Raw genomic sequence first — 27,469 nt, forward strand, 5'->3', positions numbered from 1 at the left:
TGCCTGGATTCTGACCCCACTTCTGCCATGCTGGCTGTGAGGCCTTGGTCAGGCCTCAGTTTCCCCACTTAAAAAACAGAGGTTGCACTTTTTAAGCTGCTGGAGGGAGCTCAGCAGCAGGCGAGGGCCAGCCTCTCCCAGGAGGGGTGCCAGGGTGGGGCCCAGAGGATGGCAGGGGATGGCATTGGCCAATGCCAGGAGCCACAGCAAGAGTTTGGCTGGCAGGGGGTGTGCTGGGTGCTGGGGAGCAGGGTGGAGGTCACTGGACAAAAGCATTCTAGAATCTTCTTCCTTTTCTTTTTTTGGTAGTATCTTCATAGTATTGAGATATAATTCACATGCCTTATAATTCATCCACTTCAGTGGTTTTTAGTATGTTCACAAGGTTATATAACTATCACCTCTAATTCCAGAACATCCCATCACCCCAAAAAGCAGCCCTTTCCCCATCAACAATCACCTTCAGCCGGCTCCCCAACCCCTGACACGAATCCACTTCCTGTCTCTGTGGATTTGCCTGATCTGGACATTTCATATAAATGGAATCACACACTGTGTGGCCTTTAGTATCTGGCTTCTTTCCCTGAGCATCATGTGTTCAAGGTCCATTCACGTCATAACGAGTATCCAAGCTTCACTGCTTTTCATGACTGAGTAATATTCCAGTGTGTGGATGGGCCACATTTGTCCCTTAATGGACATTTGAGTTGTGTCAATCATTTGGCTGTTGTGAACTTACTGTCATGGACACATGGGCACTAGTATTTGTGTGGACCCACATTTCATTACTTTTGGGTGAGCACCGAGGAGTGAGATTGCTCAGCCATACAGTTAACTGTGTAACTGTTGAGGTACTGCTGTTTTCCAGCAGAATCTTTGTATCATGAAAATTCCGAAACACACAGCAAAGCTGGAACAACGGTAAAGTGAGCACTTAGGTACTTCACCACCCACTGTCCCTCTGTCCATCTATCCACCTGGCTTAGCTGCTGACGCATTTCACAGCATGGCTCCCCAAACTCTTCAGCAGGGGTTGGAGTCCTTCCTCTTCCTCTGTCTCTCTCTCTGTCTCTCTGTCTCTCTTTCTCTTGCATACAATGAAATGCATGAATCTAAGTGGATGACTTGCTGTTTTGACAAAAGCCTACAAATGCTTGTAATCCCAACCCCAGCAGAGATGTGCATTAGTCACCCAAGAAGACTCCACTGCCCCTTGCAATGTTGCCTTAAATTTAGTTTTTGTATGGCCCTAGCCAGGTAGGTCAGTTGGTTAGAGCGTTGTCCTGATGCACCAAGGTTGCAGGTTCAATCCTTGGTCAGGGCACATACAAGAATCAACCAATGTATGCATAAATAAATGGGACAACAAATAAATGTCCCCATCCCCGTCTCTCTCTCCCCCCTTCCTCTCTCTCTAAAAATCAATCAGTAAAAAAATTTAGTTTTTGCCTAGTTATTGCCACAGATAGGCAATAGTTAAAGGAACAGAATGTCATTCTGGAAGAAGACAGTTCCCACTTAGCCCATTTTCCCCAAGAGGCAACCGTTGCCAGTCTTATGTCTTCATCCAAGGTGTTCTGTGCAACGTTTTTACAGGTTTTTATACAAAGAGAAACTATATCCACTCGGCTGGGCCTGGCTGTCACAGTAACATGCCTGCCCCACCCCCAGGGCCTGTACCAGGAGCCTGAGCTTTCACCTCCTTTCCCCCGTCCCTCACCCCACCGCCGTGGGTGACTCTGTGGTGCATCTACCAGTCCAGATGTGGGGTTTGCTGCAAAGGCTGGTAGTTATTTTTTCTCTGGTCGCGGAACAGCAGTCATATTCTGCAAAGTGTCAGGAAACATCAGGAGGCCCTTTCCTTCTTTATCTATTACGGAGCAAGAGTGAGAAGGAAGGACAGATATGGTGCAAGGACAAGCGCAGGGAGAAGAGAAGATGCAGATTCTCTCTCCGTTTTTTGTTTTTTTTTGCAAATTGCTGAATGGCCGTTATCTTTTTTGTAACAGACTTTATTTATTTATTTTTTAATCCTCATCAGAGCATATGTTTATTGATTTTAGAGAGAGAGGAAGGGGGAGGGAGGGGAAGGGAGAGAGAGAGAGAAAGAGAGAAACATCCACTGGTTGCCTCCAGCACACACCCTGTCTGGGAATCGAACCCTCAACCTTTTGGTGTACAGGTTGACACTCCAACCAACTGAGCCACACCAGCCAGGGCATAATAGACTTTACTTTTTAGAACTATTTTAGATTTAGAGAAAAGTGACAGAGAGCATGGAGTTCCTATGCACTCATGCTCCTTCCCCTATGTGCACATCTGGCATGAGTCAGGGGCACATGTCACAATTAATATTGATACTTTATTCAGATTTTCTCAATTTCCCCAAATGTCCCTTACCTGGCCCAAGACCCCATCCAGGACCCCACCTGACATTCATTCAGGCTGTGACAGTTCCTCAGATGTTCCTTGTTTTGATGCCCTGGATGGGTCAGGAGTTTTGTAGAATGTCCTTTAGCTGAGATCTGTTTTAATCATAACTGGAGGATAATCCACCCCAAGCTGAGGTTTGGAATGGTAAGTACAATTTTTTTCTTTTTCTTTCTTTCTTTTTTTCTTAACCCTCACCAGAGGATCTCCCCCCCCCCCCAGTATATCTTTATTGATTCAGAGAGAGGAAGGGAGAGTTAGAGAGAGAGAGAGAAACATCAATGATGAGAGAGTCATTGACCGGCTGCCTCCTGCACGCCCTCTACTGGGGATCAAGCCGGAAACCTGGGCATGTGCCCTGACCGGGAATCAAACCCTGATCGCCTGGATCCTAGGTCGATGCTCAACTGCTGAGCCATGCCCCGCCGGATATTTTTGCCATTGATTTTTAGAGAGAGTGGAAGGGAGGGGAGGAGGAAGAGAGATAGAGGGAGAGAGAACATCCACGTGACAGAGACACATCTGTTGGTTGCCTCCTGCATACGCCCTGACCGGGGTGGGGGATCAAGCTTGCAACCCAGGTACGTGCCCTTGACTGAGAATCGAATCTGCACGAACCCTGGACTCTTCGGTGCACAGGCGGACACTCCAACCACTGGGCTACACCAGCTAGGGTGGTAAGTGCATTTTTAATGTTTAAATTTCTACTAAGTCATCACATGTGCACAGAACAGAACACACCCAGGTCACAACAGCCTGGTGACTTCTCAGAAACCAAACAGTGATGCTGTGATTTAATCAAAATGTATATTTGGTCTTCACCCATATTCCTGGCACAGGGTTTCTAAAACCTTCGGAGTTTCCTAACTGATAAGACAAACAAATGGGTCCCTTGTAGTTCATAACGAGCCCCCCTCAACCACACCTGGGATGGGGCTAACAGAGAGACCAAGGGGTTAGAACAACAATTTTCAACCTTTTTCATCTCGTGGCATACATTAACTACTAAGATTCTGTGGCACACCAAAAAGCATGTTATATTATTTTGTCGACCTGTCAAAAAAAATGGGCATAATTATGATTCATTCCCACCAGACAGCTATTGTCATGCTGGCTGTTGTCATTTTTTTATTTGACAGTCTAAGGGGAAAGAGGTCAGTGCCCCTGACTGAACAGTCAGGTATTAGCATGTTTTAAACATTCTTGCTGCACATCAGTTGAAAATCACTGGGTTAGAAGGTTGGAATTTTCAGCCTCAGCCTGGGAAGGGAGGGGTCTGCGAAATGAGCTCAGCACCAGCGCACAGCCCCCGTGTCATGGGACAGAAGCTCCCGCACTCCATCCTCCTGGGTCTCACCCTGTGCGCCTCACCATCTGCTGTCAACCTGCGTCCTTCATCACCACACTGCTTATTATTCTTTATAATAAGCAGGTACATGTAAGTAAGTCTTTCCCTGAGGCCTGTGAGCAGCTCTAGCAAATTAATCAAATCCAAGGAGGGGGCTGTGGGAACCACTGACTTGTAGCCGGTCGCTCAGCAGCACAGGTGACAGCCTGGACTCTTGACTGGCCCCTGAAGTGCGGCCTTTCCTTCTCCCGCCACCCCGCTCTCATGGTGTGCATCTCCAAGCTGAAAGGTCGGACAATTGTACATCCTGCCTCCAGACTGGTTAACATTTTGCCGTATTTGCCTGACCTGTCATATATATTATAGGTCAGGCAAATACGGCAAAATGTATATATACACAGTTTGGGGGCTGAAGCATTTGAAAGTGAGTTCTGGCCCTTCATCCCTACATTATTTTATTTGCCTCTTGATAGGAGGAATGAGCCTCCCCTATCTCCCCATGAGGCCTTCACTAGGGGTCACCGAGAATCCCACCCAAATTCAGATTTCCTTTGCACTTTTAAAAAATCTTTTTAAGCCTGGGCAGCTTTGGCCCAGTGATTAGAGCAACAGTTCTCGGACCCGAGTGTCCTGGGTTCGATTCCAACCAGGGGCATGTGCCTCGGTTGCAGCTGTGGGATCAATCCCTGACTCTGGTAAGGTGCGGGAGGCAGCCAATCAATGTGTCTCTCTCACATTGGTGTCTCTCTCTCACTCTCCCTTCCACTCTCCCTGAAAATCAATGGAAAAATATCCTCGGGTGAGGATAAATAAATAAATAATCTTTTTAAGCCCTGGCTGTGTAGCTCAGTTGGTTAGAACATCATCCCGATATGCCAAGGTTGTGGGTTTGATCCCGGGTCAAGGCACATACTGCGCAACCAGTGAATGCACTAATAAGCAGAACAGCCCTGGCTGGTGTGGCCCAGTTGGTTGAGCGATGTCCCATGCACCAGAAGGTCACCAGTTCAATTCCCAGTTGTGGGATCTATCCCCAGTGTGAGACATGCAGGAGGCAACTGATCAGGTGTTTCTCTCTTCCTCTCTCTCTAAAATCAATAAAGCAAACAAACAAATAAGCGGAACAACGCCCAGCCGGCGTGGCTCAGCGGCTGAGCATCGACCTATGATCCAGGAGATCGCAGTTTGGTTCCTGGTCAGGGCACATGCACTGGTTTCAGGCTTGACCCCCAGCCGGGGGCGTGCAGGAGGCAGCCGATCAATGACTCATCGTTGATGTTTCTATCTCTCTCTCTCCCTTCCTCTCTCTGAAATCAATAAAGCTATATTAAAAACAAATAATAAGCGGAATAACATATTGATGTTTCTCAAATTAATAAAAAAAATTTAAATATCTTTTTAAAATTGTGGTGATATTAACATAGCAAACTGTTGGGGGTGGGGAGTATTTCCTGCTCTACTCTTCTTTAGTACTTACAGCTGAACTAGTAATAAAATAATAAATCTATACAAGACTAGATCAACAGGAGAAACACCAATTCTATACATGTGCATAGGAGAATCACAATATGATGCTCAGATCATAAGACAAGGCTAAAAAAAATGATTGAGCCAGGCTCTTTTTATACTTTTTAGACAAAAAAGCAGTACATTTGTGAGAAATCAACAGGACTAAGAAAATTAGTGCTCACTGGAAAGGAATCTGAGCAGGGCGTGAGCTTGGTGGGAAGTCAGCAAAGTGTTTATAGAAGCTCTTTGGTTCTGGACTCTGGTAGTAAGGGGAGAGTTAACTCCTGATTTTAGGGGGACAGAGGGGTCAGGGTTTTCTTCTTAGACAGGCAGTTTCTTAAGTAACTTTAATTCAAAACAATTAATGTGCCAGTTGGACACCTCGGGCAGCCTGCCTAGGGCCCTGACAATACTAGTCACCCACTTAAAATATACAATTCAGCCCTGGCCAGTGTGTTCAGTGGTTAGAGCGTCGGCCCACCAAAGGGCCATGGGTTCAATTCCTGGTTAAGGGCACATACCTGGGTTGTAGGCTTGATCCCCGGCCCCGGTCAGGGCTCGTGCAGGAGGCAACAAATTCATGTGTCTCTTTCACATCGATGTCTCTCCCTCTCCCTCCCTTCCACTCTCTCCAAAAATCAATACAAAAACTCTCCTCCGGTGAGGATTAATAACAATTCAGTAGTATTCAGTACATTCACAATGTTGTGCAACCACCACCTCTATCGAATTCCAGAACATTCCATCACCCAAAAAGATGTCCCATCCCCACACTGTAGCGAGTGTCAATGCCTTGTTCCTTTTAAAGGCTGAGTAATATTCCACCGTGTGGATGGATACATCATGTGTACCCATTCACCCATTATGAGCACTTAGGCTGTTTCTCTAGCTTTTGGCTGCTGTGTACATGGCCTTTCCTCTCGGGCAGCTGGTTTCCCCGACTTAAGTTTCCAGAGACAGGCTGCCATCCCCACCCCTTCTCTGCCCCCCCAACCAGCACTTGGTCCCTGAATGTCTCTGCAGGAAGCTTTGATTTTTATTGTTCATCCTCCTCAAGGGAGACCGATTTAGAGGCGGGGAAGCCAGCTTCCTTGCTGGCCTCCCCCAGATGTCAGAGGTCCCTGAGCCCTGGCTCCTGGCCTGGCTCCAACTGGAGAGAGATCACTGGAGGCCAGGCCTGGATCCACCCGGAGGGAGAAAGCTTATCTTGCCTTCTCAGCCGTTCCTTCCGCCCAGCTGGGTCCCCGCTCCACCCCCAGGTGAGCAGGAGGCCTGGAGTTGCTTAAAGGGACAGAGCAAACCAGCAGCTCAAGTGAGATGCTGCAGCTCCCCTCCGGGCTTGTAAGGAGGGGAGGTGCTGAGGAAGGTCCTGGGTCCTGCTACCCTGTCCTGCCTGGGGACTCAGAGCACCTTCCAGCTGGTTTCTGAAGGTGTCAAAGGAAACAACTGAGCAAGTGTCCAAGGCTGAGTGGGCTGTGCTCCGGTTTCTGTTGCTTTCCACTGGACAGATATGGAGGAGAGTGCAACAATGCCACTGAGAGTCCCTGGGTAGCCAGAACAAAGCCCCACAAACCAGGTGGCTCAGAGCAACACTCCCCCACCTGGGGCCACTCACTGAAAATCAAAGTGTTGGTAGGGCGAGGTTTCCTCCCAAAGCTTCCAGCTTCTGAAGGCTTCTATGTCCCTGGGCTTGTGGAAACCTCACCCCAGTCTCTGCCCTCAGGTGGCTTTTCCTCTGTGTCTGTGTCTGTGTCTCATCTTTTGTCTCTTATAAGGACACCAGTCATTGGATTGAGGGCCCACCTTAATCCAGAATTACCTCATCTCAAGACCCTAAACTTAATTACACCTGCAAAGACCATTTTTCCAAGTAATGTACCCATAATAACTTCCAAATAATGGGGGTTACCTTTCAGCTCGCTACACCATCCTGTCCCCTACCCAAGTCCACTCCCAAAGCTCCCAGGCTCCTCTCCCCACAATGGCCAAGATGTCTCTCTACAACACACATCAGATGATGATCCTCCCTTCCTCAAATCCCTCCTAGGGCTCCCTAGTGCCCAGTGAATAAAACGCGCACTCCTCCCTTACCCCCTCAGTAACCACCTAGGCAAGGGTTGGATTTCAAAACTCCACCCTTTCAAAAATACACATAGAGAGTTAAGCTGGAACATTTTAGGATGGATGGATGGATGGATGGATGGATGGATGGATGGATGGATGGATGGATGGGGTGGGGTGTGAAGAAAATAAAAACCCTATGTCCTCTTCTCTCCCCATATCTCTGAGTATGAAACGTTTTATAAGAAAAAGTAGGAAGTAGCCTGGCTGGGTGTGGTTCAGCCGTTGAGCGCCGACCTAGGATCCAGGAGATCGAGGTTTGATTCCCGGTCAGGAGTTTCGGGCTTGATCCCCAGTCGGGGGTGTGCAGGAGGCAGCCGATCAATGCCTCTATCGTCATTGATATTTGTATCTCTCTCCCTCCCTTCCTCTCTCTGAAATCAATACAGATATATATATATATATATGTATATATATATATATATATTTTTTTTTTTTAATTTAAAAAAAAAAAGTAGAAAGCAAACAAACCAAGTCAACACCCTGTGATGGAACAGTGGGTGGTGTCTGAGTGTGAGGCACTTGAGACAGGATAGCTAGGAGGGGACTCTGCCAGGAGGTGGCCTGTATAACAGAAGGAAGGAGCTAGGCAATAACCTGGGAAGAGCATGCCTGGCAGCAGTCACAGCCCAGGCAAAGGCTTGGAAGCTAGAGCCAAGGCTTTGGAGAGATGGAGGGTGCTGAAGCAGAAGGTGTCAGTGGGGGACCAGGCCTGAGGTCTGCTGAGAGAACTTTGGCTTTTTCTTTTCCTGCAAGAGTATCTGAAACAAAGAAGGAAGGGCTGCCCTGCCTTCTTCCTTGGCCATCTCTAACCAGGGGATGCCTGTCTACTGCCCAGAACAAAGTTGGAGAGACAGGCTGGAGAAGAGAGTTGCTTGCCTTGCCCTCTGTTGAAGGAAAAAGACCAGATCTATCCCAGAGAGGGTGCAGGCATCACAGGCATGGGGGAGGGGGGAGTGAGTGAGTGAGGGTCACCCACAGCTAACTAGGGGCAGCTGCTAGCTGCTGTTGTGTGCACATGGGTGCACAGCAGGAGCCCAGGTGAGGTGGTTGTCCCTGACCTCACACAAGGTCAGAGAGTGACCAATGCAGTCAGGACAATTACAAAAGGGGGTGGAACCAGGCTGCTTTCAACTGGGTCAGAGATGCCAGATAGAATACAGGATGTCCAGTTAAATTTGAATTTCAGATATAGAAGAGATAATGTTTTTAGTATAAGTACATCCCAGATAGTGTAGGGTATACTTATACTAAAAAATCACTGATTTTTAAAAATCTGATATTCAAATTTTACTGGGTGTCCTGTATTTTTACTTACTAAATCTGGCTACCCTTGAACAAGACGTCCTCCTATAAGACCTGTCCTTGGAAGCAGAGGGGGACTTAGACCCTCCAGCCCTGGGGTGGGGCCAGGACTGAGCAAAGCAGGGATTTGGGGAGTGGGAAGTGGAAGGCGGGATTTCCAAGAAGGGGACCAGAAAACTGGGTCTTCAGGAGGCTGAGCTTTATTTTGAAAACAGGCAAAGGCTATTTCCCACGGGATCTGTCCTCAGCCCAGGCTAGGGAGGGCAGGGGGTGCAGGAGAGGAGAAATTCCACCTCCCAGGCTGTAGGAGTTTTGAAGCCAGCTGGCTATCTTCCTCCCTCATTCTGCACGTAGCTCTCAACCCCCATCTGTGTGGCCTTGTGAAGCCCAATAGCCCTAGGGCTGGGGCTCCTAGTTGGCTCTGAGGCTCCCAGGCTCTGAGAGTGTCTCCAGGAATGAAATTCTCACCCTACAGTCCCATTATCAGCAAGTTCTGGCTTCTCTGCTACATCCTTCTAGCCTTTTCCTTTTATTTATTTATATTTTTTTTATTGATTTCAGAGAGAGGATGGAAGAGGGAGAGAGAAAGATAGAAACAACAATGATGAGAGAGAATCATTGATCAGCTGCCTTCTGCACGACCTCCATTAGGGATCCAGCCCGAAACCCGGGCATGTGCCCTGACCGGGAAGTGAACCTCAATCTCCTGGATCCTAGGTTGATGCTCAACTGCTGACCCACACCCTATTAGAGCCACACTGGGCTCTATTCACTCGTTGGTAAGCATTTGGGTTGTTCCACTTTTTGGCTACTGTGAATCCTGCTGCTGTGAACATTCATGTGCAAGTGTTGACCCTGAGAAAGAAAATACCTGGCAAGAAGGATTCCCTGTGGTTAAGTGAGCCCAAATTCATAACCAGAATCTAGCAGCCATTGTTTACAGAGTCCTCTCATGAAGGCTGCATAAAAGAGAAAAGGCACAGATTGACCTGCCAGCCTCCTGCACTATATTCCTGCCTGCTGAGTCACCCTTATAAGAGAGATTCTAGAATCAAAATTCAACTGATAGGACTGAGATTTTTTTCTGTCCAATCAGAGCTATGCAGCTATATACTCATTTGCATTTTTACTGACCTGAGTGGCTCCATTTCAACAAATCAGGATGCTGCTATTTAGACCAATCAAACTGTGAAGATTTGGAGTCTTCATTTGCAAAAAGGTGGACCAATCAGGAACCAGGGGGTGGGAACTTCTCTCTATATAAGTCAGCCTCCCGTCTGTTTTTGTGGAGGGCATTTTCGATTTTTCCTGCGGGCTGTGGATTCACTGGCTGGAGCTGTGACACCTGAACCACCTCCCTGAGCTGCTTAAGTCAAGACTCCCCTCTGCACCCCTTCGTTTCACCCCACGTTGGGGGTTCCTGGTGGCGCTTAAGTGGGGGTGACTACCCTCAGACTTTCAGTTGACACAATGTCTGTGTGGGTGTGAGTTTTCAGTTCCCATGGTCATATACCTATGAGTGGAATTGCTGGGTCAGATAGTAGCTGTTTTTTAATCCTCATCTGAGGATATGTTTGATTTTAGAGAGAGGAAGGGAGAGAGAGAAAGAGAGACATCATCAATAGGTTGCCTCCGGTACTCTCCCAGTTGAACCCACAACCTGGGTATGGTTGTGGGTCCTGATTGGAAATCAAACCCAAAACTTTTTTGGTGTATGGAATGACACTCCAACAACTGAGCCACCTGGCCAGGGTGATAACTGTGTTTAACTGTTGGGGTATTTTTCATAGTGGCTGTACCATTCCACATTCCCACCAGCAGTGCGTGAGGGCTCTCGTTTCTTCACATTCTCCAACATGTGTTATTATCTGCCTTTTTTTTTTTTTTTTTTTTAATCCTCACCAGAGGACATGTTTAGAGAGGAAGAGAAAGAGAGATAACCGATCTATGCATTCCCCAACTGGGAATCAAACCTGCAACCCAGGTATGTGCCCTGACTGGGAATTGACCCAGCAACCTTTTGGTGCATGGGCCAGCGCTCAACCAACTGAGCCACTCATTATTTGCCTTTTTATTACAGTCATCCTAGTGGCTGTGAAGTAGTGTCTCACTGTGGTTTTGATTTGCATTTCCCTGATGGCTTATGATGTTGAGTCCTTTTCATGTTCTTATTCCACATGCATGTCTTGTTCAGAAAAATGTGTATTCACATCCTTTGTCCATTTTTAATTAGGTTATTGTCCTTTTAAATTAAGTTGTAAGTGTTCATTACATATCCTAGATATAAGTTCCTTATCAGACACATGATTAACCAATATTTTCTCCCATTCTCTGGGTTGTCTTTTCACTTTCTTGGTGTTCTTTGAAGCACAAAGTTTTTATTTTGGTGAAATCCAACTTATTTTTTCTTTTGTTGTGTGTGCTTTGGGTGTCATATATAAGAAACCATTGTCTAATCCGAGGTCACAAAGATTACATTACATTTTTGTTTGAAATTATTTTGTGATTTTAAAAAGTATTTGTTGAAAACCACTGGGACCTCAGGGTAGGTTTTCCAGACAAAATACAGGACTGCCAGTTATAGTTGAATTTCAAAATAGTGAATATCAGATAAGTAGTGAATACTTTCCTTACATTTCTATATCCAAATATTGTATGGGATAGTTAACTAATAAATTACTCATTTTCGCCCGGCCGGTGTTGCTCAGTGGTTCAGTACTGACCCATAAACCAGAAGGTTGTGGTTGGATTCAGGTCAGGACGCAAGATGGGGGTGCAGGCTTGATCCCCAGTAGGGGGCGTGCAGGAGGCAGCAGATCAGTGACTCTCATCATTGATGTTTCTATCTCTCCCTCTTCCTTCCTCTCTCTGAAATCAATAAAAACCTATTTTAAAAAATTTTTAAAGATTTAAAATAATAACTTGTTTTCTACCTGAAATTCAAACTTAACTGCCCTCCAGGTGTTTTCACCAAATCTGGCAGCCCCAGCTTCATCCACGGGACTTATTCCAGTTGTTCACACGGATCCCTATGGATTTTTTTTTTTTTTTTTTTGTAGTGTGGTAAAATATACATGATATAGATTGAGCATTTTAACCACTTTCGAGTCACAGTTCAGTTCTCACTTAACACTTTCTGAATAAATGAGGCCCCGCCCCGTTTCCTAGCAATGTAGCCACGCCCCCAGGCCGCAGGGCGTGCCTAGGTCACGTGGTGCCACCGTACATTCTTCGGTAGTGCCCGCCCGCCTGGGCCTGCGCGAGTATGTGCGCCTGCACGCGTGCGCAGGCGGCGGCCGGCCTGTCTTGCCCGCCCCTTCGTGTGCGTGCGCGCGGGGCCCGCCTTCCGGGTTCTTTTAGCGCCGCCGCCGGCGGTTGGTGACTCGGTCGGCGGCGACATGGCGACGGCACTGCTTGTGGTTCTGGGGCTCGCGCTGCTGGGCGTCGAGAGCGGCTCCGGGGCGGGTGAGAACCGGGTGGAGCGGGCGGGGAGCGCTGGCTAGCGCGGGCCGGGCCTCGGGCGTCCCTCCGGTGGCGGTGGAGGGAGGTATACCCGAGGAGCTCCGGGGCTGCAGTACCCGGGGTTAGGAGGCACCCAGGTGTTTGGGGGCACCCACGGGGGCTCCCCGCCGAGGTAGTGTGTGGGGAAACCTCGGCATGGGGTGGGGTCGGACGAGAGAGATGCTGGAGGTGAAGACCCAGATTTTCGACAGCTTAGGGGACCGACGGGGTACAGGAGTGGCCTGGCCCCTGGGGAGGGGATCTGGAGGCGCCCCCTCCCCCTGCAGGGACGGGTCTACCCGCCTGGGTCAGGCAACGTCCCCTTTGGACGCGAGACCAGGAGTCTGGGGAGGCAGCTTGAGGGTGGGCCCCCGGCTCGGGGTGTTTTAGGGCGAGGGGTGCGGCAGAGGGTCCCCTGGACTCCCGGAGCCCTTGGCTCTCATCTGGAAAACGGGCTGTTGTCCTCAAGTGGACGCTGGGAGCAAATGCACGTGAGTGTCCCTAAGGCGGGCAGCCCTGGAGTTGGCAGGGATTGTCATTCTTGCCGGGATTTAGGTCCCGAGTCTTGTTCTGGGTATGCACCTGCTCCTGGTATTCGCACAAACATTTAAGTTTAAACCCTTGTAGGGAAGCCAGCAGACTCTGCTGCCTGTTTTTCTGATATCTCGGCACAGATGAGCCAGCGTCTAGTCCACCCACCCCCTTTTACAGGGGTGGAATTAGGCCGGGGAGGGGAGGGGGATGTTCCAAGGTCACGGTGAGGTCGCCCTGGCCAGCTAGTAAAGAACAGGAAGTGGAGAGAGTTTTTGTAGATTGTCAAACAGTATTAAATTTTAGAGCTCTTCTCGGGGATGGACAGATGTGGTTTAGAGAGTGCTCGTGAGAAATGGACTGAGGTAGTTTTCCAGGGGAAGGCCTGATGTTTTCTTCCCATATGGAGAATTCCCATTTGGTTCTGGGTTAAAGATTTATCGTCACCGGCATGTAGGGAACAAAGTACAGACTAGAATGGTCTGGAGCTCTTTTGGGGAGGCAGGACTTGTCAGACTCTAAGCAGCTTGTCAACTGTCCTGGGTAGGAGCCCAGAGGGACTGCCTCTTGTAGAGGCTTCTCTGGGTTATCCTGATCTACTTTATGATCTCAATTCGCTTCTTTTGTCTTCGTTATAACCAAAACAGCCATTTATTGAATGCCTCTGGGTAAGGGCCTGTCTTCCTGCCAGCACTCTCTGGAAAGACTCATGAGCGTGTAGGCTAAGTGAATTTGTAAGATACACAGCTGATTTGGCAGCTTGAGCCCTTTAGAGATAGCCCTCGATGGCTGTAGCCGGCCAATGGGTGAAAGCGCCTGTGGTCTTTTTCTGTTGGGAGCACAATTCCTGAGTTTGTTCCTCTCTCCTTAGAGCAGAAGCACTGGGTGACTCCAGAGCCCCAGCCAGGAAGCCTAGAGAATCTGTGCACATTTGGGGCTGTTCTTGCACACTTACGTCATGTCTGACTCCCCAGGACTCCTGTCTATTTTGCTCTCTTTCATTTTTGACAGCTCCCCTCTTCCCAGGATCTCTTGGAAAGTTCTGAAAGTCTTTCAGAGGACATCACCACAGGTCCTTTTTCTGCCTAGGAGAAGTGACTTAGTGACAGTGTTTACCTCTCCTGTCCAGGTCAGCGCCCCAGAAATGCTTTGGGGGCTCTGCCAGGAACAGGGTCCTTGACTTGGGCTTCAGCAATCAGCACCCCGTCCCCTGAGGCCCTGGGTTGAGTCTCCTGCCAGGAGACCCTGGCTTTCCTTGAGATTGCCTAGAGACCTGTCGTCTTGACCAGGCATGTTGGGAAGGCACGGGCTTTCCAGCTGGGTCCCTTGTGCTGATGACTTGGCCTTTCTGGACCTCAGGTAACGGAAGCAGGAGCTGCTTCGTGATGGGATGAGGTGGAGGGGAGAAGGGAGGAGCCACCACTCCTGTCCCTGAAGCATTCTTGGTTCATATCTGAGCCCAGCAGTGCTGCCATGGGTGGGGAGAGGGCGGGTGCCTTGGGCCTCATTCTGCAAGTTCCTTGGCAGTTTACCATGAGGCCTGCCTGGCCCTGCGCCCCAGCCCAACTACTGAGTGGGCACGGAGGAGGGGTGGCTGTTTTTAGATGAAGGTGACTTTACTTGAGAATGTGGGTTATAGTCACAGGGCCAAAATCACAAAATGGAGTTTTCACTTTTCTCCCTTGTCTCATAGTGTTCTAAGGGTGGAGTCTCCTGACTCTTCTCCCTGTGAATTCTTGGGGTGCTGCCCCCAAGTCTCCTGGGCACTGGGTTTGGCCAGGGGTTGCCAGAGGATGTGCTTTTCAACCTTTCCCCAACATCACCTCCCCCCCAGGAGCCTTTTGAGATGTTTTTTCCTAATGGTCCTGTCCCAGTGACATTTTAATATCACAGATTTTAATATCACTTATAACAGCAGGTTTCTGTGTGTGGTGGCCCTGGGTAGGGCCACAATCATTGTAATGCCCAAGACTCCCCCCCACACACCACCACCCTAGGAGTGACATGGCCCTGTTGAGGATTCACAAGAGAGATGTAGCAGCATGGTGGCCAGCTCACAGGAGGCTTCTTGGTGGGATGGCTAGCAGGTAGCCCAGGGGGTCCTCAGTCCAGAGCAGGGGTGTCTGCCTGAGGGGCTTTAGGCTCCCTTTTGGGCCACCTCTTTTTCCTGCAGGGAGATAGGTACAGCTGGGACAAGATCTGACTGACCTCCTTTCCTGGGTGAGGGAATGAGCGCAGATGGGGGTCCAAGGCTTTAGGGTAGAGAGAGGCAGGCCTGTCTGGGAATAGGGCTGCCTCGCCCTCACTTTCTGGGCCTGACTGCACCCAGCTTTGCACATAGTTTCTTGTTTTGCAATCTTGGGAAATTTTTATTCCTGAGAAGTGTGGATTACTGGGAGGCTTCCAGATCAGGCAGTGGAGCTTTTAGCTTCACACCCCTGTCTGCTTGTAACTGTGCCTGTCCTGAGTCCTGTGAGTTGCCTTTGGGCCACCACAGTGGGGAGACATGAAGGTCCACTTTTTCCTGGGGCCTTGGGACCACTTTGCCCCAGGACCTCCTGGCCAGCAGTGTATGCTCTTTTCACGCAGCAAGGGAGCTGTGATTGTGCACTCTGTGTGCATGCGTGCACACATGCACATGCGTATGTGTGCGGGTACACATCTAAGTATGTGCCTGCCCCTACCACCCACGCATGATCACATGTAGTGGTGCATGTATGTACACGTCCTGGGAGCAGATGAGTTCCCCAGCTCCAGAGGCCTCCTTGCATTTCCTGTCTGGCTGTGGTTGAGCTTTTTGCTTCATCTCCTGCTTGCCTGGAATTCTGAGACATTGTGTCCTCTTTTAAACAAAGAGCCAGCAGGTGGCCAGTGGTGGGTCAGTGAGGACTGGTCTATTCAGGAAGGGGCCCTGCCTGGCTGTGCATGTGTCCTGTTCACGGGCAGGCCACCATCCTCCCAGACTAGAAACACAGCTGGGGAACTGGGTCTGCATGAGTCAAGTTCGCAGTGGGGGGTGCCACCAGCCCTCTGAGGACCTTAGTGCCAGGCCCCTGGCTATTGCCCTGGGACCCAGTGCAGGTGTGGGGCTGGGACCACACCCTCGGGGCATGCTGATCTCAGACTGCTTGAGGAGACAGGTGTATTCTGCCTGTGAATAATTCTAGATCCAGCTGTGATGTCTCTTGGATAAAGTTTTCCTGCTGACCTTTGGTATTTGTTTATTTGTTTTAAATATGTCTTTATTGATTTCAGAGAGAGGAAGGGAGAGAGAAACATCAATGATGAGAGAGTCATTGATCGGCTGCCTCCTGCATATCCCCCACTGGGAATCAAGCCCGAAACCCAGGCATGTGCCCTGCCAGGAATTTAACCACGATCTCCTGGATCATAGGTTGATGCTCAACTGCTGAGCCATGCCAGCCAGGCGCCCTTTGTGTTTTGAAGTTTAATTTCTTAATTACTAACCAGGCCTCTCTCTGGATGGGTGAGACCAGGCAAGCTTTGTCTATGTGGTGAGAACCTGGTGTGTCCAGGGGATGCAGGAGAATACCTTTCCTGTCATTTCCCTCTAGATTGGGGGTATTAGGTGTAAACCAGAAGTTTGCTGCCCATGGAATCAATTTATACTGGTGCTGAGTTCCAGGCAGCTAAGATACTGTCCAGGTGGGAGTCATTCCCTCTGATCATTCTGCCCAGTTTCTTTTTTTTTTTAATTTATCTTTATTGTTGAAAGTATTACAGATGTCCCCTTTTTCCCCCATTGACCCTTTCTACCCCACACCCACCCTCCCGCCCCAGGCCTTCACCACACTATTGACTGTGTCTATGAGTTATGCATATATGCATATAAATTCCAGTTAATCTCTCCGTGCCCATCCACCCACCCCCACTTTCCCTCTGAGATTCGTCAGTCTGTTCCGTGCTTCTATATCATTGAATCTATTTTGTTCATCAGTTTATTATGTTCTTTAGATTCCACATGTAAGTGAGATCATGTGATATTTGTCTTTCTCTGCCTGGCTTATTTTTCTTAGCATAATATTCTCTAGGTCCATCCATGTTGTCCCAAAGGGTAAGAGATCCTTCGTCTTTACAGCTGCGTAGTATTCCATGGTGTAAATGTGCCACAGCTTTTTTATCCACTCACCTACTGATGGGCATTTGGGCTGTTTCCAGATCTTAGCTATTGTAAATTGTGCTGCTATGAACATAAGGGTGCATATATTCTTTCTGATTAGTGCTTCAAGGTTCTTAGGATATATTCCTAGAAGTGGGATCACTAGGTCAGAAGGCAGTTCTATTTTTAATTCTTTTTTTTTTTCCATTGCTTTTTAGAGAGCGTGGAAGGGAGGGTGGGATAGAGAGAAACATCAGTGTGAGAGAGACACATCAATTGGCTGCCTCCCACACGTGCCCCAACCGGGGCCAGGGATCAAGCCTCCAACCAAGGTATGTGCCCTTGGCCGGAATCAAACCCAGGATTCTTTAGCCCACAGGCTGACGCTCTAGCCTTTGAGCCAAACCAGCTAGGGCGTTCTGCCCAAATTCATGTGTTGTTCTGTGATTTCACAGTTTTGCTGTCAAAAATCACTGTGTCCCCAGTGAGAAAGCATGGGTTCAGGTGAGGTCGGACTGCTGGATGGCTACCTGACTGCTGGTTTTCTTGTAGCTGCTTTTCTGGAATGGTGGCCTCTGAACAGAAGTTGTTTAAATACTGTCTTATATTCTACTTTTTCACCTAATTTTGTACCACAGGCTTCTCCCCACAAACTAAAAGGAAAAGTTCATTGCGGACAGCTCTGGCTGGATCTCTTTATGCCCAATCATGTGGGCACAGCCTTTAGGAAGGGACACCTTGCTCTGGTGTGGCTCGGTTGGGCATCTTCCCAAGCAGCAAAAGGTTGCTGGTTCAATTCCCGGTCAGGGCACATGCCCAGGTTGTGGGCTCCATCCCCACTAGGAGGTGTGCAGGAGACAGCCAATAGATGTTCTGCTCCCACATCAATGTTGTTCTCTCTCTCTCTCCCTCTCCCTTCCTTTCTCTCTAAAAATAAAAATATTTTTTTGAAAAGAGATACCTTGCCTGGCTGGGCGTAGCTCAGCGGTTGAGCATCGACCTAGGATCCAGGCGATCAGGGTTCAATTCCCGGTCAGGGCACATGCCTGGGTTGCGGGCTAGCCAATCAATGACTATCTCTCTTTCTCCTTTCCTTTCCTCTCTCTGAAATCAGTAAAGATACATTTTTTTTTTAAAAAGAGAGACCTCTCCAGGGCCCCAATCTGTGGGTGACCATCCTGGAGAAACAGGTACTTCCAAGTAAAGCTTTGCCTTGGAGCCATCCCAAAGAAGGCAGGTAGGGTCCAGTGTGGGCAGCCCTGTGGTGCCTGGGACCCCATGGTGGTTGGGTGGGAGTGTCCCCATGACACCTGACCCAACCTTGGGACAAGACTCCAGTGTGGACATGGGTGTGCTCACTGCCCTACTGATGGTGGTCAGCATCTGGTGTGGCTGGGCAGTGGTGGACCCTGCCCCCAGTAGAGGGCTCCATTCCTCTCATCTTTGACCTCTGGTACATGGCACACCTGCCTGGCTTTCTATCTGAGCACTGGGAGGTCTGGGGTTCACCTCTCATCCGTGGTCCATGGAGAAGAGTTCTCCCAGCTCAATCCCAGCCTCTTGTGCTTCTCACCTTCTGGTTCTAAGTGATTTTCACATTTTGATTCCTCAAGAGACCATCTAAAACTAACGGGGAGATTTACCTAATTGGAAATTGAGTTGAAGGGCCTTTGTCGATTGAGTCCACCCTCAGTTTCCTGGGCAGGACAACATATTGTCTCCTGTACAGGGCTTTGTGGCAGTTGTGAGTGGAATGTGGGAATTCTTGACCTTCTGGGAAGAAGGCTCCTTCTAGGACTGAGGCAGCTGGAGCCCCCTGGTGCTGTCATTTCCTGGTACTGCTTGGCACACAAGCCAAGCACGTCTGTCTCCATCGTGGGTGGTGGCTTTGATGAGGGAGAGGGAATGTGCAAGACTGTCCAGTGAGGGAATGGTGCCCTGAGCAGTGATAGATTTATTTTTGTAAAAGGAAATTAGGGGGCCCTGGCCAGTGTCACTCAGTGGTTAGAGAGAGAGACACGCACCCCCCCCCCCCCCCCCGCACGCAAGGGTCTCAAGTTCGACTTATGGTCAAAGGCGAGTGTGGGAGGCAACCAATTGATGTGTCTGTCACATCTGTGTTTCGCTCTCTCTCGCCTCTCCTCTTTTCCCTCCTCTTTTCCCTCTCCCCTCCCTCCCTCCCTCCCTCCCTCCCTCCCTCCCTCCCTCCCTCCCTCTCTTTCTAAAAATCAATGGGGAAAATATCCTCAGGTGAGGGTTAATAAAAAGGGGAAATTAGGGTCTGTGCTGGGCTGGACCCACGAGTTGGGACCCTGGGTGGGTGTTGGCCTCTGTTCCCACACCTGCGATCCATGTCTCCTGACAAAAGCTGCTTCGAGTCCTGCATCCCACCTGGTAGCATCAGAGCTGAGGCCCATTAATTCCATAGGAGGTATCCTTCCCAAACTTGCCATTGTGATTCTGGACTTGTTAACAAGGCTGTGGCTTCTCTACCAGGGGGGCACTGTGATTGTGTGGAGGAGCCACTGTGGATTTGCTGCAGGGACAAGTGGGCAGGTGGCTGGGGTGTCACAGGCTTTATCCTTCTTCTCTGATCCCTTGGCTAATCTCCTCTTGTTTCGCCACACAGGGAGCAGGATCTCAACTTTCATAGAAGATTCTGGCTCCACAACACTCCTCACCTGCACCTTGAATGCCAGTGACACTGAGATCCTAGGACACCGCTGGATGAAGGGAGACAGGGTGCTGCATGAGGACACGCTGTCCAATCTGACAACACAGTATGAGTGCGTAAGACCCCGTGGAAGCGCCGAGGTCCCATGTCCTACTAGTCCCAACAGCAGCTCTGCTCAGATCCCTCAGTCATGAAAAGCCCAGAAACCAGGGAGGGTCCAGTAGCTATCTGGTGTCACGGCCTCTGAGACCCTTTTCTCTTTCTTCCAGGTGCTGGCAAGGGATGAGGGCATTACATGGGTCCCCCTCAGCCTGGATTCCCTGTGTTCCCATTCATTAAGGTCTCAGGCACTCAAGGCTGAAACCATGTCTTAACTGAGGCCAAGCTGGCTCTGGAAACATAGAGCCTTGTTTTGGGCTTCTAGGGTTGCTGGGTACAGAAGCTCATTGATACGGGCACCAGGTCAGGAGTGGGGCCAAACCCATCTGCCATCCACAAAACTACCTTGTCCCTCCTTGATGGGACATAGGCAGTATGCACCCTCCTGCAGGGTCTCCTGACCATGACCTCTGAAGTCTTGCTCTGGCCCCATAGGGCCACCTGTAGGTGGTCAGCTCATGGCTGTGTCTGCTTGCAGGGTGAAAACAGATGAGAGCATGGGACAGTACTTCTGCATCTTCCTCCCGGAGTCTGCAGGCAGGGCCAACGTGGATGTGAAGGGTGAGCTCCGTGGCCCCCAGAGCACATAGGAAGTAACAGCTCATCCATCCCTAGGGTGAGAGGAGCCCACACACTGAAGGAGGCTTGGCTCCTCCAGGCTGTGAGACTCAGGCTCCACTGTGTTCTGCCCCCCACTAGGGCCCCCCAAGATTAAGGCTGTGAAGAAGTCAGAACATGCCACCGAGGGGGAGACAGTCGTGCTGGTCTGCAAGTCTGAGTCTTTCCCCCCAGTTACCAAGTGGTTGTGGTACAAGATGAGTGATAACGGAGACCAGGTGAGGGCTGCACTGGCATGGGGCTGGGTGAAGGCCAGGACCTCAGTGCCCTACAAGGTCTGCCTGCCCCCAGGTTCTCACCAACAACTCCCAGAACAAGTTTGTGGTGTTCTCGGAGGACAAGACAGAGCTGCACATCCAGAACCTAGACCTGGAGGCTGATCCTGGTAAATATGCCTGCAATGGCACCAATGCAGAGGGCACTGGCCAGGCCGTAATCACGCTGCGCGTACGTAACCGTCTTGCAGCTCTCTGGCCCTTTCTGGGTATCGTGGCTGAGGTGCTCGTGCTGGTCACCATCATCTTCATCTATGAGAAGCGACGGAAGCCGGATGAGGTCCTGGATGGTGAGTTGGCCCCACACCCTTTGCTCCCTACCTGTGGAGCACCCGGGGGCCTGGGCACCGACCAGGAATGCAGTATAGCAGAGGGCACTTTGGGGTTGAGGGAAAGCCTGCTCTTCTGGGTTGGGTCCGGTCCCCAGGCTTCTCAGGAGCTCCCCCACCCTTTTTTTTTTTTATAATTTTTATTTATTAACTTTAGAGAGAGGGAGAGAGAAACATTGATTTGTTATTCCACTTATTTATGCATTCATTGGTTGATTCTTCTATGTGCCCTGACCAGGGATCGAACCTGCAACCTTGGTGTGTTGGGATGATGCTCTAACCAACTGAGCCACCCGGCCAGGGTCTCTTGCCCCACCTTCTACAGCTAGAGTCTGCTTTCCCCCACAGCCTCACTTGGCTGCTGGCAGGTGTCCTCTAACGAGTGTCTGCCCTCAGCTGCTCAGCCTCCCTTCACAGCAGCTGCTTGGGTCCAAGGGCTGGGGCCTGAGCAAACCCGTGACTATACCTGTCGAAGCTCAGGAAACCTGAGCCACCGGCCAGGTGGGGGCACCTGCCTGCCTACCTGCAGGTGGACAAGGAGAGCAGGCAGGGCTTCTGGAGGTCCTTGGGTTGTGACCCCAGGTAGCTCATTTTGAGGGTATATGTCCCAGGGACAGGGCTGGCTCCCCATATGTCCAGTCGAGGATACAAGGGCAGGGTCCAGCAGCACAGGAACCACCTCTGACCTCTTCTTCTCTTGTACATGGCTTGGCTGCACATCTGCACAGATGAGGACACAGGCTCCGCTCCACTGTGAGTCCTGGCCTCGCTGAGCGAGGCGGGGGGGTGGGTATGGGCAAGGTTGGAGAAGCTGCTGGCCTGGGTGCCCCTCCATCTGTGACGGGGTTTGGGGTAAGGGGCAGCTGTTTTGTCGTGAGCACTGAAAAGCCTCCTTATGTCCCCAGGAAGAGCAGCGGACACCACATGAACGACAAAGATAAGAACGTTCGCCAGAGGAACGCCAACTGAGGGAGCTAGTGAGTGAGGTGAGGGGTGTGACTGGGGGAGTGGGGAGCTCCTGCCCTGCCAGGGCTGGGGTCTAAGTGCCCCTTCCTTCCTGCAGGCAGTGAGGAGGAGTCTGCACAGGCCTGAGCTGCTGTCCAGAGGAGCCCGGTGTTCCAGGTGTTCCTGGTGTTTGCACCATTCCAAGTCCTCTCCTCTTGAAGGAAACCTACCCTGCAAAGTAGACCAAACTGTGGATTCAAATCACATGTTTTCTCGTTTTCAAAAGAAACTAAACTAGGGTTTTCTCTATGTAGATTTCCATTCCTTAGGGGTATTGTTTTTTATTTTTAAGAGCACTCCAGGGGAGCCTTGAGGTTCTGTGGGAGGCCCCTGCTGTCCCCTACCCATACCCTCAGTATCCCCTGGGCATTTTAATTTAGCCTTCTAGTCCAATCATGCTAGGTGACTATGGAAGGCAGGCTGGCTTTTCCCTGATACTCCTTCCACAGCTCACCTCCTGAGGCTGCTGGGCCTTGGTTCTGTTGCTTCCCTGCCCTTTTCAGGAGGTCACAGGTCACGATGCCTGGCATCCTGGCTGTCTGAAGCAAGTGCTATCACATCACTGCAGGTCTGTGTGACCTGGGACAGCCTGACCTCATGGCCGCCCCTCAGGGTATCCCTCTTACTACTCCTGCTGTCCCCACACGTGGGGGTGGTAGTTTGGGTGACCATGGAGTGAGAGTTGATGTAACAGCCCCATTCCCATCTGTGCCCATGATGACCGAAGAAACCCCACCCTAGGTGGGCCTGAGGCTTCTTTCTCCACAGCATCCTGACTCACATGGGAACCCCCCACCCCACCTGCCTGCTCACCAATAAAGGCTGACCCACCTCTCCCTCTCCTGGCTCCTGTGTGCACTGGTCCTGGATCTGACAAGGAGAGCTGGGGCCAAGATTCAACTCAGGACAAGCGCTAAGCTTTACTGAGGCCCAGAGTGAGGTTACAGTGCACTGGAGAGCACATATGGGGGCAGGGGCAGGATAGGGTAGAATAGAGCTGAGCACTTGGGCTGGGAGCTTTGTTCCCAAGACAAAGGGTAATAGCAGGGAGGGGTGGACAGGCCATGGGGGGCCCTGCAGCAGATCTGAATGGGGTGAGTGGTGACCAGCTGTTTCAGAGGCCCTGGACAATGCCTTCTTACTGGCTCCCCTATATGGGATAGGCAGCCTCTACCCACCCATCCTGGGTAGGACACTCCCTGTGGTCCTGTGAGTGGTGGTCCCAGCCAGGGACTCTCTAGGACCTGTGCAGGGGAAGGTGCAAGTGGGAGCACCTGGAGCCTGGCCTCTTGGGACTGTTCCAGCTGAGGAGGGTTGGGGCCTAGAAAGCAAGAAGGGGGCGCCTGCTCACCCAGATTGCACCTGGACAGGCACAGAGGCATGGACAGGTTGAAGGACCAGGGAGCATTCTGGGGGAGCAGGTCACAGGAGGCAGGACCTCATGGAACCCTGGGACTAGCAGGTACCATCTAGGCCTCCCACCTGGTGCAGCAGGGAAACTGAGTCCCAGAGAGGAAAGAGCTTGTCCAGGGTAACCCCATTTCTACACCTAGGAAACTCCCCATTCTGAACACAAGCTCAGACTATAAGCAGGTCTGGGTGAGGGTCTTGGAGAACATTAGACCAGGTCTTCAGAGAAGCAGCTTTATTCAGTGTTGGGAAAAGGTCCAGCATAACTGCCACAAAGCTGAAAAGATAGGCTGTGCCCACCAGCCCTGCCTACTGACAGCTACTTCACTGAGGCCTTCAAGGCCACATAACAGTCAGCTGCAAGTCTGATTTCCCCATGCTCCTATGGGCAGAATAGGGGGTACTTTATAGGGTCCCCTCACCCTGTTTGTCCTGCACCCCACACCCTGGGAACAGCCACCCCTCATTTCATAGGAAGGAACTGAGGTTGCTCCATGCCAGAAACCCCAAGCCTAGGGATTTGGAGCTGTCCCTGTCTAGCCCTGCCCTCTAGCCACCACAAGAGGGTGCCACATGCACACTGCTGAGGGAGACTGGGGCCAGGGAAGCAAGTTAGCCCTTTGTTTACTGCTTGGTCCTGTGTGCCTTCCAGCTGGACACACCTGAATGTCAACCTCCCTGAGCCCTGGGATCCTCAGGAACCCATCACTTCAATTCTTCTGTGGCCCATAGGATGCACATGTCTTCTCGTTTATTCAGCAACATTGATTGGGCACCAATGGTATACATTGGGCTGGGGAGTCTGGATAGGCCACAGGTCCAGTGGGAAGAGCCAAACCCGTGATGAGGTAACAGTGACGCTGGCCCCTCATTGGGGATGGCTTGGCTAGGCCTCCTGGCCAGCCTATCCCTCCCCAATTCTGGGGGCTTGAATGGGAATTTGCTTACTTGGGGTCAGATGAGGCGGCTGCACTGGGTTCTTCATCAAGATGGGCAGTACTGCCCTGGCTGGGTGGCTCAATTGGAGCATTGTCCCATGCACCAGAGGGTTGTGGGTTTGATCCCCAGTTGGGACATATACAGGAGGCAGCTAATGTTTCTCCCCATCCCCTCTTTCTAAAATCAATAAAAAACATATCCTCAGGTAAGGATATATTTTTTTAATTAAAAAAGATGGTCAGTGCTGTGGGGTTGGAAGCAGCAGTGCTGTGGAGCACAGAGCAGCAGATGGGGGATGTGTGGTGTGGAGAGGTGAGCAAGACTCAGCCTCCTTGGCAGGTTTACACAAAGCATCCTCTAGGGAGAGATGCTGCTCACCATGTGTGGATCACCATCCAGTTCTTGTGCACATAGTAAAATAAACCTAATTAACAACTGGGCCAGCAGCCTTGTCCCTTTTCCTCATACTAAGTATTCTTGTCCATCCACTCAGTAAGCAGCCCTGTGCCACTGGGAGGAGTTCTTGGTGACAACCCACTGAAACCTACCTCAGTTTCCCCAGGGGTGGGATGGAGAAGTCAAAGCAGCCAAGTCTCAGGATTTATGAGAACATCTTTAGCAAGTACTTGGAGGGTTCAGGAACCAAGGTTTCAAGATCCCAGCCTGCTCAGGGCAGAGGGGCTGTCAGGCGAATAAGAGCCCATTCCCTGGACTGCTTGGAAATGTTCCACCTGTTTCTCTGGGACACCATGAGGCCTGACAGGGTCTGTGATGGAGGACTCTGGGCCCTCCCTGAGCCCCTGCATCATCCCCTATCTGGTGCCATGACCCTAAGAGTACCTCTGTTTTACTTGAGACAGGGCTGTCAGACTGGTCCTCCCACCCCTCCCTGCCCCCATCATGGGGTTCTGTGGGACAGTGAGCTCAGCAGGGAAAGGAAATGCAGGTGAGTCCTAAGCACAACTGGAGACCCCACCCTATGGTGCAGACTGAAGCCCCCAGGAGGGATGTTCCACCTCAGGTCACTGGACACTTGGGTGGACACCAGCGCTCTGTCCTGCACAATGGTGTTTGTCTATGTAGCTCAGAGATATGGGACATGGCACCCCTCTTCCTAGAGGTAAATGTGGGGTCCCAGTTTTGCCCCACACAGTTCATCAGACCTTCAATGTTTCTTGAGTCTGGCAGTGGATTTTCCAGGCAGCCCTTGAAGCTTAAACTCCAGGGCCCCTCACTGGTCCCCTAACTGCGGACTTCAAGGCTTTGGACCTGGGTCTGCCCTGACTGCTGAGACGGTGCTAAGGGGTACTAAGAGGGGTGTGAAGTGGTGGCTGAGAGGTTAGGGGCAGCTTTGTGGGGTGGCCTTGAAGGAGGGGAACGATGGAGCAAAGGCCTGGGGCCTATTGAAGGCTCAGTGTAGGGAGGCCTGTGTGCCCAGAGCTCTGGATGGTGGGAGGGGCTGGGATTCCTTTCAAAGGCATTGGGGAGTCAGGAGCAGTTTTAGGCAACAGACCATTGTGAACTTAGAGTTTTTTACCTGTCTGCACAGTCTAGTCCCATGCTGCCATCTCTGGGTGCCATCCCCTAGGTCCTCAATATCCCTTCTCACATAAACCAGGCACCATCCTGCCTCAGGGCCTTTACACAGGCTGTTCTGTCTGCCAGATTCTCTTCCTGCAGATGTCCATGTATCACTGTCCTTCCCTCCTCCAGGTCTTCTTTCAGACACCACCTCCTCCTCCTCAAGGCTTCTGGATATCACACCCGCACCTTCCTCGCCCCTTTCATGGCTCTGAATGGTTGTGTAGCACTTACACCTTCTAAAGTACAATATATGTCTACTAAACAATGTTTGCAGTGTTGGTTATCTGTGTTCTCTGCTCCACTGTCAGCCCTACCAGGGAGGGGTGGCCCATTAGGTTCACTTCTGAGTCCTAGCCCCTGATCAGATGCTTAATATTTTGGAATGAATGAATGATTGAGTGCATTCAGTGCAAAGAATACTCTGACCTGGCAAATAGTAAGAGTGAGTGGGAGAGATGGGGGAGGCTGGTGGCAGCCCAGCCGAGGATGGAGCCTGTAGTTTGGGGAGGAGTGACCAGGACTTGGGGACAAAACCCCCAAGACTCAGAGAGAGGCTAGAACCCTGTAGGTCCAAGTCCTTTGACTCTCAGGTCCACTTCAGATCCCTGGGAAGCAGTTGCGGGTCTGCCTCTGGCTGCCAGGCATGGTGGGTTCTCAGGCTGGTCCACACGAAGTTCACTTCCCCACTCTCAGAAGAGAGCCCTGGGGTTCTGGCAGCCTGCCCAGACTGACATCTTCCCAGGGCGCACATAAAAGATCCCCCTTCAGCAGGAACACACATCTGCCTGGGGGGGGGGGGGAACAGCCTGGCACTGCCAACTCTGCCCAGCCTGTCTCTCACTGCCTCAGACAGATGGTGGCCCTGCCTGCCTGCCCAGGGTCTGGCTGGGTGCACCACGGAGGTGGTCCCTGGGAGGCTGGACTACCTGGTGAAGGCATGGGAATTCCCAGGGCTCAGGGCAGCCTGATGGGGGCCAGAGATAGCCTAGCTCGGCTCACCCATTATCCAAAAGTGCAGGGACAAGTCATATCCCCACCCCCATGTCCCTGACAACCTGGTGGGTGAAGGCATGTAATATGACATCAGGCTGAAAAGTGCCATGAAGGCTGGAGGATCCCAGGAGGCCAGGGCTCCTGTGTCCTAGGCTGGGGTGTTCTTCCCACTCCTAGAGACCCCTCCTTTTCTCTCCTCCCTCTTTTCTTTGTGCCCATCTCCATTTCTCTCCATCACCCTCCTCTCATGACACCTCCTCCACTCTCTGGATGAGCTGAAGGGAACATTGGGGGGGGGGGGCTAGAAACAGAGTCCTGGGCCTGTCCCCCCTGTCACCTAACACCAACCTGCCTCCAGCCCCAGAAACAGAACCTCAGATGTCTTCTCAGAGCTGAGGGCAGAGGGGCTGGAGGCTGGAGGGCTGGCTGGGGCAGAGGAATTGGGCATCTGGTGGGAAGGGATGGCGAACTCTGGGACCCCCTGGGACCCAGACACTTCCCGGTTTTAAAGCCCACTAACTTTGCCCTGGCAGGGTAGCTCTCAGTTGGTTAGAGTTGTCCCAATACACCTATGTTTCGGGCTCAATCCCCAGTGAGGGCACATGCAGGAATCAACAA

The 27,469-nt window shown here is 50.9% G+C and overlaps 1 protein-coding gene across 4 annotated transcripts; it reads left to right on the forward strand.

Annotated features, from left to right (window-relative positions):
* The first annotated feature begins 11,911 nt into the window (after positions 1-11,911).
* On the forward strand, positions 11,912-22,765 carry BSG (basigin (Ok blood group)). Of its 4 annotated transcripts, none has more exons than XM_081137491.1 (9): positions 11,972-12,178; positions 19,495-19,651; positions 20,177-20,259; positions 20,398-20,534; positions 20,608-20,701; positions 20,783-20,881; positions 21,649-21,673; positions 21,826-21,906; positions 21,984-22,765. In XM_081137491.1, exons 1-8 carry the CDS (start codon positions 12,112-12,114, stop codon positions 21,887-21,889), a joined length of 726 nt encoding a protein of 241 aa, XP_080993617.1. In that variant the 5' UTR covers positions 11,972-12,111; the 3' UTR covers positions 21,890-21,906; positions 21,984-22,765. The 4 variants fall into 4 exon arrangements, with proteins under 4 accessions (XP_080993615.1, XP_080993616.1, XP_080993617.1 ...); XM_081137492.1 differs by having other exon boundaries at positions 21,826-21,897; XM_081137489.1 differs by having other exon boundaries at positions 11,912-12,178; positions 20,608-20,881.
* Positions 22,766-27,469: the final 4,704 nt, after the last annotated feature.

The sequence above is a fragment of the Miniopterus schreibersii genome (assembly GCF_964146895.1).
Source record: "Miniopterus schreibersii genome assembly, chromosome: 4".
Classification (NCBI taxonomy): domain Eukaryota; kingdom Metazoa; phylum Chordata; class Mammalia; order Chiroptera; family Miniopteridae; genus Miniopterus; species Miniopterus schreibersii.